At 33.2% G+C, this 21,158-nt stretch overlaps 2 protein-coding genes across 2 annotated transcripts; one reads left to right on the forward strand and one right to left on the reverse strand.

Annotated features, from left to right (window-relative positions):
* Positions 1-1,373: 1,373 nt before the first annotated feature.
* LOC107031521 (LIMR family protein At5g01460) lies at positions 1,374-7,943 on the reverse strand. Its single transcript, XM_015232930.2, has 14 exons — positions 7,414-7,943; positions 7,245-7,330; positions 5,758-5,873; positions 5,527-5,637; positions 5,038-5,136; positions 4,800-4,922; positions 3,632-3,694; positions 3,463-3,527; positions 3,247-3,356; positions 3,040-3,154; positions 2,867-2,932; positions 2,112-2,222; positions 1,956-2,022; positions 1,374-1,873 (listed from the first exon to the last, which is right to left on the reverse strand). The coding sequence occupies exons 1-14, from the start codon at positions 7,761-7,763 to the stop codon at positions 1,826-1,828; spliced, it is 1,530 nt and encodes a 509-aa protein (XP_015088416.1). The 5' UTR covers positions 7,764-7,943; the 3' UTR covers positions 1,374-1,825.
* A 5,228-nt stretch (positions 7,944-13,171) lies between these two features.
* LOC107029553 lies at positions 13,172-20,346 on the forward strand. The gene is given in 11 exon segments (XM_015230989.2): positions 13,172-13,623; positions 15,266-15,372; positions 15,455-15,580; positions 15,666-15,762; positions 17,281-17,355; positions 17,467-17,493; positions 17,496-17,548; positions 17,777-17,923; positions 18,699-18,771; positions 18,857-19,208; positions 20,024-20,346. Coding segments are annotated over 11 exon segments (1,398 nt in total). The 5' UTR covers positions 13,172-13,358; the 3' UTR covers positions 20,100-20,346.
* The last annotated feature ends 812 nt before the right edge of the window (positions 20,347-21,158 follow it).

Here is a 21,158-nt window from a genome sequence, read left to right on the forward strand (position 1 = left end):
TAAAGAACAAGAATATCTTGTTGTATTCGCCCTGCATAGGCAACCGTAATCTGTTGCTGCACTACTCTCAGAAGACTGGGATAATCTTTCTCATTGCGAGGCACAAATGGCTGAAGTATTTGGGTAATCAACGCATGGTTTGTTGAATTTCTTATTGCTATACTAGTCTCATTACTGCACAGTAATGATCTTGGTCGATCAAATGAATCCTGTCGGAAATATTCAGATGCTTGTGTACAGTTGTGCAAAGAGTTAGGTTATAGATCTTTGGAAAGCACTTCAACAGAGGGATGATTGGTTGACTGCTTGCTTTACGTAAGTTTTTTTCTTTATACGAAATCACTTTTTGTGTTTTGTCATGCTGAACATGTGTAAAATTAGCTGTTGCTTTCTTCTTGAGATATCTACTTGAAAGAGTCAACTGGTTCAAGTTCAAATTTGTGATACATCTTTCCTTTTGGCTAGTAATCAACTAAAATGCTACCATATCTTCTCGGAAAGGACTGTATCGCTGTCAAAAAACTTGAGGGTTAGATACTACAGGTCCTAAGTATTGCTGAATGATACCTTGGCTCTTATTCTGTTAGCAATCATCATGTTTATGTGATATGTCCTTTTGCTAATGTTAGATCATCTTTGATACATCCCGTTGGCAATCACCATCTTCATGTATAACTTTCTTGATTTGTTTCCTGAAGAGATGGAATATATTTATCACGGGAAGGCAGCGAAATTGTGATGAAGGAAATCTTCAAAGTTATCAAAGAGGGAACCTAACCTGCATTGGAGACCATTGCCTACTGGATGGATTTTGAATGGCACTCTCATTCAACTTCTCTTCATCAATCACTTGGTTTTCTTACCATCTATGTGAATTCTTCCAAGAAAACATAATACAGGTCTTCCCTATGAAATCAACTTAATACAATCCCTTTTCTTGTTTTTTTCTTCTTTCACTCTCTATTATCTATGTTTTGTGCCGAAAACATTGGGTATATATTAATCAAGTATTTATGTTTTCTATATGTCACTATTTATCTATCACATTACAATCTTAGAACAATAAGTGGAAACAATACTATTTTTAAGAGGCAAAAACATTCTATTATTAAGAAAAAGGAAGGAAAGGGATCCTCAAAAGATGTCATGTTAACCGTTAAATGATTCTTAAAATATTACTTAATTAATGTTTGAGAATGATTGGTAGAGACATGTGCAAGATAACATTATTATAAAACACATCTAAGAATGAAATAGTTGTTGTAAACACATAATTGACCTTACTAATTAGGAAGATGCAATTCACCGGAAAATGCTGAAAAAGATCGTCCACTGCATTCATATGCAACTCCAACCAGCTACATCAAATAATCTGAACGAAATCCAAGGAAAAGCCAACAAGATCTCCTAGGATCGAAACGTATATAAAAGAGTTCACAGTAAATATACAAGCATCCAAGAAATTTTGGTATATAATGACTATATGATACATCAAGGACAAATCTCAAACCAAGCATTTAGATGACGACATGCCCAAACAAATGATAAACATTACCAAACAAATGAATACATACAGAAGGTGGAATTAAGGAAAAAACTAAATTAACAGCAGCAGGAACAGTGGCAAGCAGCAGCAGCAGTAGTACAGAGTCGCCAACACCCAACTTTCCACTGTAGAAATCAAATTTAGTGGTGTTTGCCTCCTCCAATAATATGAAACAAAACTAGGCAACATACACCACAGTTCAAAGCCTCAACATTAGTGATAGACCAGAGTAAGTCTCAAATACGGTCAGATACGTGCACTGCTATCCAATCAAAACCTTTAACTGGAGAGCTGGAACCTCCCACTAGGCTTTTTCCTTCTCCACCCCTGCAAAGTTGAAAATTGTTTAATTTCTCCTCCCATCTTAAAAGCAAGGATTTAAGATGTCAAGACAGTAACAGAGACTTACAAAGGCAGCATAGTAAACAAATGTCAGACCAGCTAAAACAATGAATCCAATTTGAAACACGTTGTACCTGCAAAGACATCTTTCCCCGTTCATAACATGATTCTTGCAGCCAGAAAATCAGTTCTTGGTGAATATCTAGAAACAACAGGAACTTACTTGTATAGATACTTAATTCCACGAAGAGATTGCAGATTGTGACCAAATATTTCTTGAGCTGCAGTGGCTTGAGCATAGTATGCAAAGGCCGTGGCGCAGAACTGAATGACACTGCAAGCGCAGAAAACAAAAGATCATACTACCGAACTTCTACACCAGGTGGAAGCAGAAGAAAGGTGGTTGTCAACCCAAATACTGCAGATTGGTCATCCTCGAATTTCATGTTTTCAGCAAAGTATTTAATACATGGAACCATTATCCAACAAAGTAGATGAAGCTATCTGTTTTTTATTTAGAAATAATAAGGGGGCAAGCACGTCCTTATAACAAATGCCTCATAAATTCAGCAAGGAAGTTCAGGATATCCTGTCGGCTGTCAGTGGAATCCTTGCTTTCCTTTCCGTAGTTGCCTACATATGGTTTAACTAGTAAATGGTCTAGAACCACAATACCCCCAAGTAAGATCAAAGCTACAACAATAATTGCCCAGTGAGATCAAGACCGTATAAGAAGCAAGCTGCTTCTTTTGTAGTATCAAGCCATAACCTGGAGGAACTGATTTAGCATGTTGCTTCATGCCTCACTTCAGCCAAACATCACCACTCAACTACCCAATAAATTGAATCCTCACTGGTACATTAAATACTTCACTATTTGCATGGACAACCCAAAGTGTCCCAATATCAGTGGTCTAAGCATTTGTCCTTCAGATATTCATCATTAAGAAAAATAGAACAGTGTAGAGTTAATCCTACCTGATGGAGCAAAGAAGAATAAGGCCCACATTGAAAAGAAAGGAGTTCATGAGCGTAGCTCCCCACCTGTAAATAGTGGTGTAGCACAGCAGTGAGTCAGGGGAGACAGAGGAGCAAAGCAGGTGGCAAACAAATTCAATAAAGTATAATTTCAAACAGCAGAAGAAATTTACTTCATTGGGTGAATCGTAACAAAAACTAATCTCAAGCCAATCATCATAGCTCCGGCAATCACCGCAAGCAGAAGGTAGAAGCAAAAAAATGCAAAAGCTGCAGTGCCCAAGAGACCTGGAGAAAAAAAGGGAAAAAATACCATCACATTTCATGTATCAGTCACCATACATCGCAAATAAGGCAGGAGAGAGAGAGGTTGAAGGTACCCCAAATATCATCTAGTTTGATGAAAACCTCATTAAGGAAAGAAGAAAGTGGAGGATCAATCAGAAGATATATCACGATATGGGCAACCCAAGCTACAGAGACAATCAGCCTGTTTACATGAACCAAAAAAATACAGATTCACTATTTGCCATCTATTTATGTCAAATTATTCCAAAAACTAGTGGAAATTAAAATTTCATCACATTCCCACATACCCTAAAACACCTAGGATGAGTTTTGCCAAATAACCTAGAACTGTCATTGCCCAAGCAGTCTCAGCCTGCCAAAAAGAGGCCATCAAACAAGTTTGCTCAACAAAATTACTTTGGCAAGGTGTGAAAAATAAGATTTTAGGCGGCCAAGTATAAAAGCACATCTCATTACCTTTTCACCTTGAGGATACATTTCCTCTAGCGCCTTGACATCGTCTTCAAGAAGAAGCACCTCCTGCAAGGTAAAACAAAAAATTATTTTATCACACTAACATAAAAACAAACCAGTACTTTTCAGTTTATTCATTTCTTGATATATTAATCTGACAAGAAAACAGAATCTTCATCCAACATCCTAAGATAAGAGAGATAAAATTGACATGAGGTCTGAGATAAAATCATCAATAACTTCAATGTAGAATTTCGAGGACAATGGATCATGCATATCAAGAGGAGTTTCACTTGCATACACAGGTTATGAACATCAATTGATCATATTAAAATAGCATAGCATGGTTTATTCATGCCTTTGCAGGAGAAGCATCAAGCTGAACTTATAAAAAGTTCTATTTATTTGTTTTTATTTTCAAATTTCATAAAATGTATAATGGCCACTTGAACAATGATTATCACCTTACATCCCACCTCTTTTTCCTACTTAACATAACAGATGATATTTATAGCATGTTTCATTTACTAAAAAAGACACAAGTATCTTTTTTCGACGACCGCGGTGGTCTGGGCAACATGTGCACACCTCGACTAATTCTACGGGGTAGCAGGTACCTCTATCCATCAAGAGGACTTGGACAAATAGAAAAAATTGCCTAGTGATTTTGCCACCGTTGGGATTTGAACATTGAACTCAGACCTCATGATTCTAACCAACTTCATTCACCACTAGGCCACATTGTTGGGTGCAAAGACAAATGTACCTTTACTTCTAGATATTCTACAATAATAATTATGCAATGAAATGCAATGATCAACATGACAGTGCGATTTGCTTATATATTTTTGTTTATTGTCTAAAACATTCCTTCTGTTGGGATGAAGATATCCCAGCCAACTTGCTTGCATGTTGACTATTCCACCAGGTACCTTTTACCTCCCACCAGCCTTGGTAATTCTATCCACCAAGGCTTACGCATAAGAGACAATTGCCTATTCTTTTGCCAAGAATTTAGACCTAAGACCTTAGGTTCTCCTCCACTTCATTGACCACTAACCACACCCTCGAGTGGCTCTAAAACATTCCATTTTTAAGTTCACCTTATATGTAACATAGTGCTAAAATGAAAAAAACATTCAAAGAAACCATGATGAGAAACAAGATATACCTTTTCGACTGCCTTTACATTCTTCCGCCATTTTCTTCCCTTACTCCCGCTCCTTTCTTCTTGATGAAGTGCATCAGTTGCTTTCTTCAATTCTTTCGCTCTTTTACCTAGCTCGGTAGCTTCCTATACAAAATCAAAGTTAAGCATCATGAGCCATGACACCAGCGTATATACCTTTATTTTATTTTAAACATCTGATCAGGATCATATGCAAAGAGCTTCTAACAGAAGAAAATACCTTGATATACTGTGACCGTGTAATAACAGCCTTTGGACGCCTGATGAACGAAAATATAAGTCCCAACGGGAGACAAGCAATGCCAACACCACCAAAAATCTGGAGATAATATGTGAAGCAGATAAGTCAGTACCAAACATGCATATTAGGGTGACGGGTTCTCTCTTTTGGCCTCCAATGCTGCTCCCCAACCTTAAAAGAACCGATCACCCAAACCCCCTCAACTATAATCAGAAGACACAACAAAACATTCATAGTCAAGTGGCCACCCTTACACAAATTTATTTTATTTTCAACTGCAAACCACAGAAAAACTACTCAAATTGATTTCTAAAGTTCTACACTCAAAAACCAGAAAAGTGATATCTAAGAAGTTCTCCATATTAAGAGGCATTTTGCCAAGACAGAAATGACTGAAGAATTGAACATTAAGTCTCTTCATCACAACAATAACAATATTCAAGTGTCTAGAATTAGGAATTGTCATACCGTGAAAAGTACAGATCCAACAATAGTAGCCAGAGCAACAACATATTCAGGAAAAGTAGCACGCATAGTCCAGGTTGTCTCAGAGGAAGCACTAGCAGAGTATGCAGAACACTGGTAACAATTGAAGGCAAGGATTAGAATGGCGACTTTGGAATAAGACATTAAACTACTTATCGATGCTTATATAAGCTCAACTAACTAAGAAACAAGAAAGTTTAAATTTGCACCAACCTGACGGGCACCGTTTCCAATACATTGTTGACCATTGTTAAAATCAAATGAATTTGGAAATGAAGTGGTGGCTGATGACAGGTGTCTTACAGTGAAGTCTGCCTTTCCGGCGAGCCCTGAAATACCCAAAAGAGGGGTAGATAAAGATCAAAAAAGAAGTGTGATGAACAACAAAACCAAAACAACTTACCCGAACTTAAGCAATTCAATATAACTAGACACTTCAGTATACTTATCAGGGAAAAAAAGTGGTAAAATGTGCAAAGGAGATCCACAAAGTTAAAAGCAATGAAGGTAACAAATTGCAATTGAAAACTACATAAACCCTGAGGAAAGGGATGAATGTAACTATGTACATAAGTATGTTCCCCATTGCATAATTAATCGAAGAGCAAGGTGCCAGTTAGCAACAGTTTTGGGGTCCCAAAAGTTCATAACTACTTGCCATGGCAGTAAAATTCTTGATAACATGCGGCGGACAAGATCACCTCCCCTTCTCTTTTGGTTCTTCAGTATCCACACGTAAAAAATGCATAATGTTTTGAAATATGTCCCAATAATCACACATTCGTATCTGGTCAAAACTAGACCCAGGTAGCACTACAACAACTAGAGTGGCAAAGATGGGAAAATCTGTGGGAAGCTTGTAATTGAGCCACAAACCAGATGAGACATTCTTGACACCATCTTGGGTATAATCAAGAGTATTCAGCTTATAATAAGAAATCTAGAAGGGCAAAATACAACTCCTAACACTAGGCATAATTTTCCCATAAACAGCATCCAGATATTCTTTTTTCTTATGACAAGGGAAACCCCCAGCCGCTACCCTTTGGGTGCCAATATCCAGATATTCTTCTTTTCGTAATTGTCCCATCATCTATAGGGGGGGAAATTCATGAGAAAAAACTACCAACCGAAGAAACTGTAATAACTTCCAAAGCTAGACACATAATAGTGAAGTCCAAATAAGAAACACAGCAACTACACATGATAGTGAAGTCCAAATAAGAAACACAACAACCACACATGATAAAGAATCTCAAATAAGAGAGACACGACAACTCCCTCAATAAGCTCGTAATTTGAACCATTAAGTATGTGACCTTTATACCAATTTCACTCCATATCCAAGACTCAGGCTTTTAACTCTGCCTATGAAAACATCTCAATGCAATCCTCAGTTCAGACCACAATAAAGGAAGAGAATGTAGGTAAACTGCTAACAGTAGCCAAAAGATATTCTTAACTCTTGCATTTAATGGATACAGATAATTCATTGAATCAACCCAACTAATTTTGGTATATGGCATAATTGGTTGTCATCTAAATTACCCAACTCCGCACCCAGATTCTGACATTTCCTGATCGAAACTAACTAGTCCCGAAGCTCACCCTACATCACATTAGCATCCAAAGCTAGAAATGCACAGCATATTATACACGTCAACAAGTCTCATCAACACACAAAGTTACTCGAAGCTTACCATATAAAATTCCAAGCAACAAAGCACACACGATTGCTGTGACCAACACCCAACACATTGCACTTTTAAGCCTTTTGGCAATAGTCCTACAGAAAACAGAAAATAAAAACATCAGAACAGCAATTCCATACCATACACATCACATCCAAAATTGTTCAAATTCACGTACTTATCCTGGTCGCCTTCGTAATAAAACATAGCAAAAGGAATGACGAAGAAAACGAGAATAGCATCAACAATGTAGATAGCAAGCCATAGTTGCTTCATCGGGAGCGTGAGATTACACGCTCCATTATAAATCGCGTGTTGACATGCCTGCCGATTAGCAACATCGGCCGGTAACATGAGAATAGAAATGGCAGCGACTGATAAGCCAAAAACGACAACAAATTTGGGGAAATAGGCTTGATTAGCATCATCAGGATGCTGATAATTGATGAGAAGATAGACATTGACTATGAAAACGAGAATACATACTACAATGGCTACAATAACCAAGGCGAGATTGAAATCCCCCATTGTTGTGTGAAGATTTCTCGATTCGGATCAATTTTGAAGGTTGATTCGAATCGGAATAACGTGTGAATGAGAAGAATTTAGGGTTTGGGTTTGAAATTTGATGAACAGAGACCCTTTTTCAGATCTGGGTTTTCGAAAAGAAAGGGAAAAACAGGACGGGCGGATTTGCTCCGGTCGCGGTTTGATGTGCTGTTTCAGCTGGGGAGACATGAAATGACTAATTTACCCTATACCATTAAACAACATTGACTAAATTGTCCTTTTTCTTTAAATAGTATAGAAAACACTTTTAAACTTTGACGTGAATATTTGTTTCATCATCGAACTATTGACAATCTTAATAACACTCATTTACTTTACCAATTGAACCAAAATACGTCCTGATCTTGCAACATTAGTTAAATATATACCCCTAAATTTCTTTAAATCACTTTTAAACTTGACGCAAATATTCGTTTCACCATCGAACTATTGACAGTCTTAAATTTATTACCAACTGAAACAAAATACGCTCCGATCCTGCGACATTAGTTAAATATATACCCTCAAATTTCGTCAGGTTGAAGTGTGTTTTCAACACTTTTCTCGATTTTTATTAAAAACTTCATGCTCATATAAGAGTTTGAGACCACTTGATTGGTATATCGGGAGTGTGGGTGTATTAAGTAGAGGGATGTTTATAAATAGCTCGGAGATGAAACTAAAAAGTTTTATCAAATTCATGATTGTTTTTAATATCTTCTCTTAATATATAAAGTTAAATAAATAGACATACTGATAATTATATACATCGAATTTGTATTTTGTGAATATTGTAACACTCCTCCAATGTTTTGGTAAAAATTATGTAAATATAAAATGATGATATGGACCATTTATAATATCTAAAATCATACTATAAAATTTAGTTTTTTGAATTTGGAACTTTTCATGATAAACAAATAAAGGGCTTAAATGTAATTTTGAAATATTAGTAGAGGGAACAGGCTGGCAAAAGCAAGGAATTATTTGTTGTTTCCAACGGTTTTCGCTGGATTTTAAAATTTTTAAAACATGCACTCTATGCCCTCCACTTAGACAATCACCCACAATTTTCTATTTTTTTATTTTACGTCAAAATTATGTTTAAAAGGAAAAAGAATAATTTATTTTGTGTTTCGTTCAAATTTTCTTCGATTTAGTTACTTTTTGATTTATTTTAAAGTTATTTAATGATTATCATAATTGATAAAATTAAATTTTCATATGTTAATATTCTACGACCAATCAACAAAAAGCAATATACTCATAGTGTTTATCATAATCATACAATATATCACTCTTTTTATGAAGAGACATATGAAAAATAGGAGTTTATTTCGTAATATGAAATATAATCTATTAATGATTTTGTTAAATAATCAAGTTTGTATACTTTTAACACTTTATGCATTAGAGATAATATGTTTTAATTGTACAAAGAGTCTATTAAAAAGGATTTAACACTTTTTGCAATATAAATAATGTGTTTTAATTGTACATGATTTTATTAAAAAGGATTTTGTTCTATGTAGTTGACCATAAAAGATTAAAAAATATTTCTATTTTCTAAAGATCTATGAATATACAAAATAAACATTATGAACACCTCGAAGTCTAGTACCTACAACTAACAAATATATTTTTATCTAATGCTGGGTATTAATATATTTTTTTGAAAAATTAAGGACTAGAATATTATTTTTTAAAATATGGATTATAATATTGCTTGGATTATAATTTATTTTTAAAAATAAATATGTGTTTTGAATTCTAAAACGTGAATTTAATCAACTTTTAGGATATAATTTTTTTGTCACTTTCAAAATTTCTACCCGTCCGACTTAAATAAATAGTTATTTTAGCTCAGAAATAATTATCATCTTAAAAATTTAAGACTCAAATTTACAATTATTTTCAACTATAATTTTAATTAAAGAGTGATCATCATAAATTATTAATGCGTACGTTCCATTATGAATAATATTTATAAGGAACTAATCAAATCTGCTTTCATTAAATAGGGATAACTTAGTATATTGTATCTTGTATATTTATTTTAATTGGAGTAAAAAAATTAACACTACAATTAAAATAGAATGGAGGGAGTGTAGACATTGATTTATTTATTTTTTGAATAAGTTCATATTGAATTTTGGATAAATGATAAATTTATAACATGTCAATCAAGTTAATTGTTTGATTAAAAAATTGGATCAATGTTTAACTTACAATTATATGAATTAATGAAGTCTAATTAATCGACAAGACAAGTCCAAATCATACTTTTTAAAATCAAAATCCGCGAGAATTACTCGAAGATGAAACACTTCAAACCTTAACTCATGCTTATATCTAGAGATTTTTAATAGGGCAGACTAAAAAAGAAATACAAAGAGAAACTATGCTCTTGAGTGGTGTTATGCGATTCTCGTGTATACAAAGAAGTTCTCATTTTCAAGTGACGAGCTCCAAATTTTTATATTTTATCAAAGTTTGATTTTGTATTCGTACTGAAATTTCAACAAGTATTCCATCGATTTAAGAACAAAACAAAGCTTTGAATTGATAACCATAAAAAAAATTAAGAGGATTACATTTTTTTTAATAAATTTTTTTATAAAGATTGTAACCCTCATAAGTTATTGAAAATAATAAAATAGCACTATTTTACTTGTTTAAAATGAGCCTATGAATTGTCTTGCATCGAAGGATATGTGGATTATCGTGATATTTGAATATGAAAATTTAAGTTCACTCACCTTTATATATTTAAAGTTGAATTATGATGGCATTTCGTGATACTAATTATTTGAACTACCACAAAGTTTTTGTGCAATTGAAACATTGAAATGAGTTGATTTACTTATCTACATTATGTACAACATGAATATGTATATGTTATTCTGAAATCGATGTTACATGATTACGCGGCGTACATTCACATACATAAAATAAAAATAAAAAATGTATGTACAAATAAGTCAATATAATCTATTAAATTAAGAGTTCTGATTATTCAATAAAGAAAGGAGGTATATATACAACATATAAATAATATTCATATCATTATTTTTATATATTAATAGTTGAAATATGTGAAAGTGAATGATATGTAATCCTCTTAATTTTTATGGTAAAAACATATGAAAATGAGCTTGGAAGTAATTAAATAAAGAAGAAGTAGAAGGATAGAACATAGATTTTTGTCTCTATATTTTTTTATAATCATAAAATTTAAATTAATTTACACGTATCTCAATTAATTCTATAAAATATTTTTCATCTCTAACCAACATAGTTACAAGGTACCACATATAACTATGTTTGAACATTAATACACTTCCATTTTCCAATGGAAAGACTATGTGGGACTTAATTATCTCTTCCCACGTACAATTAACTTTAATAACAATTTAAAAGAAGACTAAAAGAAAAATCTAACAATAATGAAGGAAGAAAAATTTATACCCTTATGAAAGACTCCATCAAATTTTAGCCAATAATAATTATAATATGTCCCACTTTAGAAGTTAAACATTTTTTCTTCATTAACTTCATACGAATCAAGCTTACTTTCTCTCTTATCTTTCTCGATCGAAAGTTCAGCGTATCAAATTATCTAAAAAAATCTAAACTTAAAAAAAATATTCCTTTTTTCTTTTTACTAATTTAGATATTAAAACGACGACGAAAATTATACCAATTTTTCTTGCAAATCCCAACTATTTTCCAAGTGTTTTTCTCAAAGCTAATTGTCTCTTGTGGTCTCCCCTTCATCATCTTCTTCTCTTTATTTACTTTCTCTCAAGACTCTCAATGCCTTTTGTAATAAGAAAATAATTATATATATTTTTTTTTTTCCAATTTTTGGATCCTTTTTATAATGTGGAATTTCAATTTGTTAATATAATTTAGTTTTGTTGTTAAATATAGTATGTTGAGTTTTTTCCGGTTATATAGTTTATTCCTCACCATTAGTATATATAGCATGGAATTATATTTGATTGGACAAAACTTTTTATAAATTCTAATGGATTTCATTAGCTTGTATTAAAAAAACAAAAAAAAAACAAAGGGTTGGTAATTATTTATTTGCTTATCCATTTCTTTTTTAAAATGTGTGATTGTCCATTATTTTAGCATTTTTTTTCCTCTGTCACACACAAAAACCTTCTTTTGTTTATTTTTGGCTATATATTATTCTTAAAGCCTATTCATTTCATAATTCATTTGCAAACTGAACCAATAATTAACACAAGAGAGGGGTAGGGGTGGGGGTGGGGTTGAATGCTTGATGACTTGTTTGTGAATTTATTTAAGATATTAGATGTTGAATAGTTTTTTATTACTCTGATTATAATAATTGGTTTTTAAGATTTTGATACGAATACTATGAAAATTATTAATGATATTTAAAGTACTATTTGACTAAGTTACCGTCATATACTAAGAGGAAAATGTAAAGAAATATCGATTTTTTGGTTGTTGACATTTTAACTCTTGAATTTACAAGGAGTAGACAACAAAAATGTATGTCACTTTAGAACTACGAAAGGAAGGTATTTTCATTCCTATATATGCAAAAAATTAGATGAAAATTGACAAGATGTAGGCATTTATCGTTCTAATAATTTGATTTGATAATAGTGTCACGATTAAAGATAAGTCAGTTTCAATTTAGCGAAACGAAGAGAAATGTGAAAAGAAAACAAAAATAAGGTAAGAGCGGAAAACTTATTCATTTTAGTATAATTTTAAATTTTAATTGTCACGTGTACAAACCACTAATATAAAAATATGGAATTTAAAGATAATTTCAAGTCTTAGTGTCTTTGTTTCTTAAAAAGAACAAAGCATAAAATAAGGAACAAGAAGGACTGTCGAGATAACAAACATATACCTCTCAAAAGTCTTTTGACAAGCCCTGTATGAGAATGAAAAGAGCAATCACACGCTACCGAGCTTACAATTTATACAAGTGTAGATGTAAGGAGCGAGTGTCAACCAACACGGTACCCAACAAGTAACCAATCAAACAAGACAAAACTAGCTAAAAAATGAGTACTCCTTTCATCCTACCTGAATCTCCTTAAATTACAACCTGCATATGAATCAGCGCAACAAACAATTTCACAAAATATCGTTCAGAAGGCTTAACAATCATAGTTCAATAGTCGCAATTCAACAACCAACAAGTATCAAGCATGTCAATCACAAATTTCAAATATGTCTAGGTCTCTCTCAAGTGTCAAATGCACCAAATCACAAAAGCCGAAGCCGCTTTCCTTCGATTTTACATCACATATCACTAGTCGAAATCATATATATATATAAATGCACAATTCATATGATTTTAATCACCTAACTGTCACTTTTTTAAATTTAACTCTAATCGGAATCTGAATACGTATATCCCAAAAAATAATGAAAAAAAAAAACAAAAAAATTAAAATGATGACTGATTGGTGAAGCCGCGTTCAATTCAATCACGGACTCTTCGCATCACTTTAAAATTCTAAATTTATTTTTTTCCACAATTTTCTCCAAAATCACAATTTTTACATCTTCTTCAGAATGGAGGAATCAGATTGGAATCAGTCATTTTCGTCGGAGATTAGGGATGAGCAATTTACCGGCGATGTATCGATATCGCGACACGAGGAGGAGGTACCAGTGATTGACGATGATGATCGGCGGCCTCCGTTGCCGTTTCCTGAGAGGAATAATGTTTTTCACAATGCACCTTATTTTCCGGCGACTGATAGTGAGGAAGTTGTGCGGTTAGACAGAGATGATACATGTTCTTACATTGTAGTTATCCTCACTTTCTGGCTCTTTGGTAATTTTTTTTCTCCCAAAATCTGTGGATGTTGTTTGCCTTTCTTTTTCATTTTTATTTGATTATCGTTGCAGCTCTGAAAACTGAAAATAAGATAAAATGATGATATTTGGATATGTTCACTTGTGCTTTTTTTTCTTTCCATCATACAGTTGCGTCTCAACCATTCATTGTTCCGCTTTAGCTACCTAAGTTATGACTACCTTTTTATTAAAATATATCTCAGTGATTAGTCAGCGAAATGTTTATTTCCAATGGACAATAGATGTGTGGAGGCCAACTTAGCATCGGAGTATGTTTTAATACAAATATACGAAACGATGTATAGTTGAGGTATGATACTTTTATTCCTATACTCAGCGTTGAAGTGTGTTTTTAATACTAATGGAATGATAGTTAGGTAGTTAAATGAAACAATGGACTGTTGAGGTATGAAACTCACAAAGAAAGTGATAGTATAAGTGTATTTAACAACAACTATTATGGCTCAATCTCAACTGAAACATGGTAGCTGTATGAAGTTTGCACTATCCGTTTCGCTTCATTATTTTATTCCGTGAAGTCTGACCTGTTTCATTCCGAGATTTGATTATTTGGGGTTCTCTAAGACTAATTTACATAAATTCTACTATTATATAAATCTATATGCAGTCTAAAAAAGTTCTTGCAAAAACAGCTTCTCCTATAAGTGTAGCTATATGACTAAGCTTTAATACCTACCAGTCAGTGTTTTCTTTTTACATTCTGTTTTTTGTTAAGTCTCATGGATTCGAGAATATTTTATTTGATTTTAGGTCTATCTCTTTCCTGTTAGAACTTTCAATTATCATGGTTTCACACCTATAAATTTGCACATTTAGAGATCTTAGTAGGACACAACCAAACCATCTCAGACGATCTTTCTCGTCATGGATACTCAACTTGATGAGCATACATCAAGTATTTATTCTCGTATGAGATCATTTTTTGTTTTGTTTATTCTCATATGACTACATATCCATCTTGCTATTTGCATTTATGTGACGCTCATCTTGCGCAAGTGTTGAGGCTTATGTGTAACAAATTTACGAATGTCTTTTGAAAGAAGGGGAATCAAGATAACAACTACAATTGTCATACTAATTTGCTGGAGAGTGTAAATTTTATGCACATGTGAAGTTGACTGGGATTAGGTCATTGAGTAGGTTGATGTGGAGTTTGGGGGGAAGAATGATTGGCTGCTTATGGTAGGATGTTTCTCCAAGTGATAATACATATCGTAGCTTTTGATGACTTCACTCGTTGGGTTTACATTGTGCGATCCTAAAATTTTATGAATCACTCAACTACCGTAATTGATCACTTAGCATGCTCATATTATTAGTATTTACTTAAAAGGTTTAATTCCTACGCAAATAGATCGTAAGAATCATTCGTATTTAAAAGTTTTTTCTCTCTTACATTTCTCCTGGTGAACACAATATTTAACACTTCAGAGCTTCCTTTGTGGAAATAATTTCTCTTTACTCCAGTATCTATGACTTTTATAGAAAATATTCACGTTAATATGCTTGTGCATTTCTGTTTTCTTGCTTATTTTCTTTCACTAAAGACGTTTGATACTTCAGAGCTTGCCTTGATTAATGCTTTCTCTTTTCTTCAGTCTATATGACTTTGATACTCGGAGTTTATGGGCCAGGTAATTTGCAGCTTGGACCAAATTCCTCAATCCTGATAAAACCTAATTCCTTATTTGTGAAAAATATAAAGGTAATATGTGTAATTTCTTAGCTTGTTTTTTATATATTCTCTAAGCTCGTAGTTTGACAAAACAATGTGTCCCTTCTACAAGGTGGAAGAGATGGATGATGCAAACAATAGACCAATGGTGTATGGGTTCTATGAAAATCCATCTCTTGATGTTCTTGCAACTTCTTCTGAAGCTTACATAACCTCTCTTCCTGCAAACACTAACAAGGCACGACGTGACTTTAAATTTCTTTCGAGTCTCTAATGCCTATATGAGGATTGTTTAATGAATTATCTTGTGTTTGATTTTACAGCAATGGATATATTACTTGAATCAAGGGTCTCAAATAAACATATCATATAGTGTCAAGTCCTCAAGTTCGTTCAGTTTAGTCCTTATTATTGCTCAAGGTAAGTTTATTTTCATCAAGCCTATTCCAATTTTTGTTTTCCAGTGTTGCATTTCTTGTTTAAGGGTCAATTTAAATATATACTAGATTGTTACTTTGTAAGGTAGCATTAAAACTTTGCAAATCAATCTAAATTAATGGGCCTTTCAACCTCATGTTAACAATATGTATTATATGATAGCCCATGTAGAGGACTGTAGAGTACTCAACATGGTAGAAGTCTGGTCCACCTCGCTATTGCAGTATATCTTCTATGGTTTTTGGGTTCATTGTTATCTTTGGTTCTTATATGCCGATCCAGAGAAACAAATAATATTTTTGTACTTTCATTTAACTTATAGTTGACATATTATTTTGGGAAAATTGTATTTTATGGCAAACTAATAAGTCAAATTAATTGCTATAACCACCCTTTGATTTAATTGTGTCCCGTAGCAAACTGTTTGTCAGTCACCTGTCTCCCTCAAACTCTCTCGCCACTCTCCTCTCTCACTCCATCTCTCGCTCGCTTCCTCTCACTTTTATACAAACACATGTGTATAAAATCTGTTTTTATTTGTATAAAGCAGAGGAAATTGTATAAATACATATATTTTTGTTTCCCTCTCTCCCCTCTTCCAGATCTCGCTCGCCACTCTCCCTAATCTCGTCACCACCGTCGCCTCTCTCGCTTATACAATCAGAAGCAAAGTGTATAAATTGCGTTTCTGTTTGTATAAAGCGAGAGAAAATTGAATATACACATGCAAATACATATATTTTCGTCCTATACACTTATAATTATATAATAAAAGTACTCCCCTACCCAGTTTCTTTTGCCTTTCTCTCTTTCTCGTTTTATACAAATTCAAATTGTATATAATTTCTCTCTTTCTCGTTTTATACAATCCGATTTAATTGTATATTCCCTGCCCAAGTCTCTTTTGCCTTTCTCTCTTTCTCATTTTATACAAATTCAAATTGTATATAATCGTTCTATACACTTATAATTGTACAATTCGTTTTATGCACTTCGTTTTTATACAATTCTCTGCCCAAGTCTCTTTCTCTTTCTCGTTTTATAAACTTCGTTTTATACAATTCGCTTCAAATTGTATATGCATAGCGAATTATGCATTTATATGTTTGCTATGGAGTGCAATTATGCAAACTTTGCTATAGCATACAAATATGAATTTTATGTTTGTTGTATGTGAAATTTGCCCTATTATTTTTGTCTAAGCTAGTCTCTTGACTCTCTTCTGAGTCCCAGTTTCCGCCTTTCAGGCAAACGGTAAAAAAGAAGTGTTCCCTGAAACTATCTCTCTCCTCATTTTCCTCTTTAAGTGGTCCATCAGAGCGTGTATTCTGGCTCAACCCTTCAGTGGGGAATTGTCTTTGTGGCTCACTCCCTTGGAAAGAGGTTACATGTCTTGTTGATCAGGTCTTCTTGGATATAGCCAGCAAAGTTCTGACATACTAGCTCTATTTCAATTTTCTAACACTGAGATATTTTTCTCTAAAAGTCAATGAACTGCAGGAAGCGAAGGTCTAGCTCAGTGGCTTGAAGACCCATCTTATCCAAATACAACACTATCATGGAATGTCATTCATGGTAAGAAAGAAGTCTAGCTTAATTATTTATGGTCCCTGTATAAAGGTCTTGCACAAACTATAGCTCACAATATATAAAAGTAAGCTTATCACACCAGCTTCCTTTCTGCAGGAAATGGCACAATCAGCCAAGACATAGGAAGTCATCTAGTTATTACGTGGCAGTAGGAAACTTGAACTCTGGAGTTGTACAGGTTAAATAAGTATTACCATGTCAAATTTTCACTTAAGATAGTACTATTAAGAGACAATATGGGTATAACCTTTCTTCCCCAGGTGAACAATTATCTAATCACATTAGTAGAAAGAAATAGTAATTTCCCTTATTTTTCATTTTTGGGGATAGGGGGATATTTTCCTGCTTTGCACTAGAATTGCATCTTCTTTTTATTATTTATCATGTTTAGTTGTGTGAAAAACAGGTTCAGTTGAATATTAGAAGTAAGGTGTTACTCTATAATACATCTGATGCTTATTACGAGTGCAACCTCAGACAAAAACCGTGTGGAATGAGCTTCTTTCTGGACGGAGGAAATGTTGCTCTTTTGACTTCTCCTCCTCAAAGGCCAGTAAGTCTCTAGATTTTTCTAGATCCTCTTGTTTAATTCTCCCAACAGAGATTATGCCCAATATAATTGCTTTAATTTCGCTTCTATGTGTTTGCAATTTTTAACAGTCATTTTATCATTTCTATTAACAAATGTTTCTTTAATCGGTGAATCTTTGACCACACATGGACACAATATCATAATCTTTCTTCGAAATATCTCTGTTGGAATATTATGTTCTAGTTGCCCATTATATAACTTGTCGAATGGAGACAACTTGAATGTGTTAACACCAAGCAGTAGCTTTTCAGCTTCTGTCTTCACAAACAAACAGTCATTTGAAGGCTGGATCTAGATTTTTGAGATGCACTAAACTAGTTAGTATAGTCATTGACACTACTATGTTCTAGGATTTTACATGCATTTGGTCATGCATCTCCGTCCTTATTAGTTTTTGTTATAAATTGGCTTGTTAATGGAGATCCTTTTTTGTATATGTTCATTCTCCAAGTCATTTGGCATCATGACTACTGTTAATCTTAATGGAACCTATACAGGTGTAGACTGGAATATGGAATATCTTTTTTGTCTCACAAATTAAAAAGGACTTGTGTAAATATTCTTAGACACGCATATCAAATTTGAACAACAACATACCCGGTGTAATTCCGTAGGTGGGGTCTGTGGAGGATAAAGTGTTCCCAGACCTTATACCACGAGGTGGAGAGGCAAACATTCAAGTTTCATAGAGTAGATTTGATATGAATGAAGTCAGATTTTCTTCCAATTCATGTAGGGTATAGCTGCTGGTGTGTGGAGCGTCAAACTTTCCTATGGACCTCGGTGGATCACATATCTTCTTGGAGTAGGTATATTTCTCTTTTCTACATAACCCCTGATATTCCAATTGAAAAATCTTTAGTTTTTCATCTTTATCATTCTTTCTAAATACAGGTGGGATGAGTTTTCTCATTTGGTTGGTATTCAGGTACTTGAATAATATGCAATCCACTCATCAGGAAGGTATTAGAGATCCGGTGGGGCTGATGGAATCTGAGCAGACCCCTCTCATTTCACGCAAAGATAATAATATTGGAAGTTGGGGTTCTTCTTACGATGGTCTTTCACAATATGATGAGTATAATGAAGATGTACTGGACCTCACTGCAGCTCAAGGGAGACAAGTTAAAGATGGTGAATACAACAACAATATTTGTCGACTCTGCGCAATTTGTTTTGATACGCCAAGGGACTGCTTCTTTCTTCCATGTGGACACCATGCATCCTGTTTTGAATGTGGAACTAGGTATGTCACTTCTCTCTTTAAAAACTAAAAATATTTCCTTTATGAGTTTATACTCAAGAGGAATGACCAAGTACTTGCAAAAGAATATGCTTATATTTATTTATGCATATGAGAGAAACCAGCAAGCCATGATATTGAGAGTTGATGTTGTTGTTCTTTTTCATTAAGAAAATGTGGTTGGGAGACTATTCTAGTCACATGGATGGGCAGTATGATCATATATATGAGACACAACTTAGGACTATAGTCACAGTTTTTCCCTCATAGTAAATTTTCACCTATCGGCCTGTTTCCCCACAACCAAGAGATCCTGTTATGGTGTTCTTCCTCCTTACCCTTTCTTCTATTTAATCTACTATGCTCCAACCTCTTTAGCCGGGGGCTCGTTCTTTCAAGATTCTTTATTTCCCCTTCCCGAGTTTCTCTTATAGTTAATAGTAGGAGGTTTACTATGTCCCACCTTTACTTTCTTTTATGGTGATTCTGTTTCACCCATCCCCCTCTTTTTGTTCTCTACGTTACCAACACAACCATATTTATAGATCATTTATTGAACTGTCTTACATGCAAGTCTTTAAAGGGCAAAATTATGATCAATCAAATTCGATTGAAGAACTATAGACTAAACAAAAGGAATCACATTTCAATGATTTTATTGTGTGATCTAAGTTCACTGTTTTTGCAAAGGCATTTCCAACCCTTTCAGTATCAGTCGTAGCTAGTATCTAAAATGGACACTGGTAAAGAAAAAATGAACAAAACAAGAGGAAAAAATCCATGTATAACAATTAACACCATGAAATTGACATTTACAGGATAGCAGAAGTTGCTGGTACTTGCCCAATTTGTCGCAGGCCTATAAAGAAAGTGAAAAAGATATATACAGTTTGAGTAGTCGAGAGACAGCCATTGTAGATAAAATGTAAATCATGGATACACCAAGTACTTCTTCCAATTTATTATCCTTTGAGAATTGATGTTGTAAATGAAATAGTTCGCGGTATTGTCAGGCCAATGCATATATTTCTGTCTCCATCTCTTCTGGTATAGAGGACATCACATGTATTCTATGGAAGTTTGGTTCTTTACATTGGTTTACTCTACCAAATAGCAACCATAATGCCATGTACTTGAAACATATAGCTAGTGAAGTTCACACATTTGAGGTGATTGTTTTGATAAATAAACAAAATAATGATCTCCGTATTATATTTATTTCATGATTGAAAAATTATTCATCTACTATTATTTTATTTACCTGAATACAAACATTCAGATAAAGAAGACAACTTTCACATTATCATCCAAAAAAAATGCTATAAATATTTAACATCGTTAAACTATTGAAATACTAGAATATGATGTGGTTTTCAAACATTTTAGGATAAACAGAAAATCAATTTATGCCCCTAAGTTTAATGTTTATTCTTTAAAATTTGAAAAATAATAAACTTATCAAAAACTTGATCAGTTTAAATATTTATACATTTTCATAAATCAATTTTTAGAACTAGAAATTTATCTTTATCATTATGTTTGAAAAAAAGAGAGAGGAAAAAGAGGTATCAAAGAAATTTAAATGACGTCTTATTTAATTTTGTGTAAATTTAAATATCTATCTATTTAGATTTAAAATTAAAAAATTTAGAAACCATTTAAAAACAAGTTTAATAACACATTTATATTTATGCTTTTAAGATTTGCTTATAACTTATTATTTCTTTGGACTACTATACCATGTTATTTTTTAAATTAATTGAGTCGGACGAGTTAAATTAAAGTTAAACATTTTAAATTGACGATGAATTTTTTTTCCAAAGCATAACAAAAGATAATATTAAATTCAAAGATATAATAATGAACATATTTAAACTATTTTTTTTTGATAATAATTTATATATTTGGCCCTTTTTTTCTTTCATAAAAAATCTAGAGGTTAAAAATGAATTT

Source organism: Solanum pennellii, chromosome 9, assembly GCF_001406875.1.
Source record: "Solanum pennellii chromosome 9, SPENNV200".
NCBI lineage: Eukaryota > Viridiplantae > Streptophyta > Magnoliopsida > Solanales > Solanaceae > Solanum > Solanum pennellii.

Excerpts from the sequence above, each read along its gene's own strand:
- LOC107031521 (XM_015232930.2), bottom strand. The coding sequence starts at position 7,763 with ATGGGGGATTTCAATCTCGCCTTGGTTATTGTAGCCATTGTAGTATGT. Across the intron at positions 3,695-4,799 it reads ATGTAAAGGCAGTCGAAAAG|GAGGTGCTTCTTCTTGAAGA; the intron begins GTATATCTTGTT and ends TTTACCTTGCAG. Across the intron at positions 3,357-3,462 it reads CTCATCCTAGGTGTTTTAGG|GCTGATTGTCTCTGTAGCTT; the intron begins GTATGTGGGAAT and ends TCATGTAAACAG.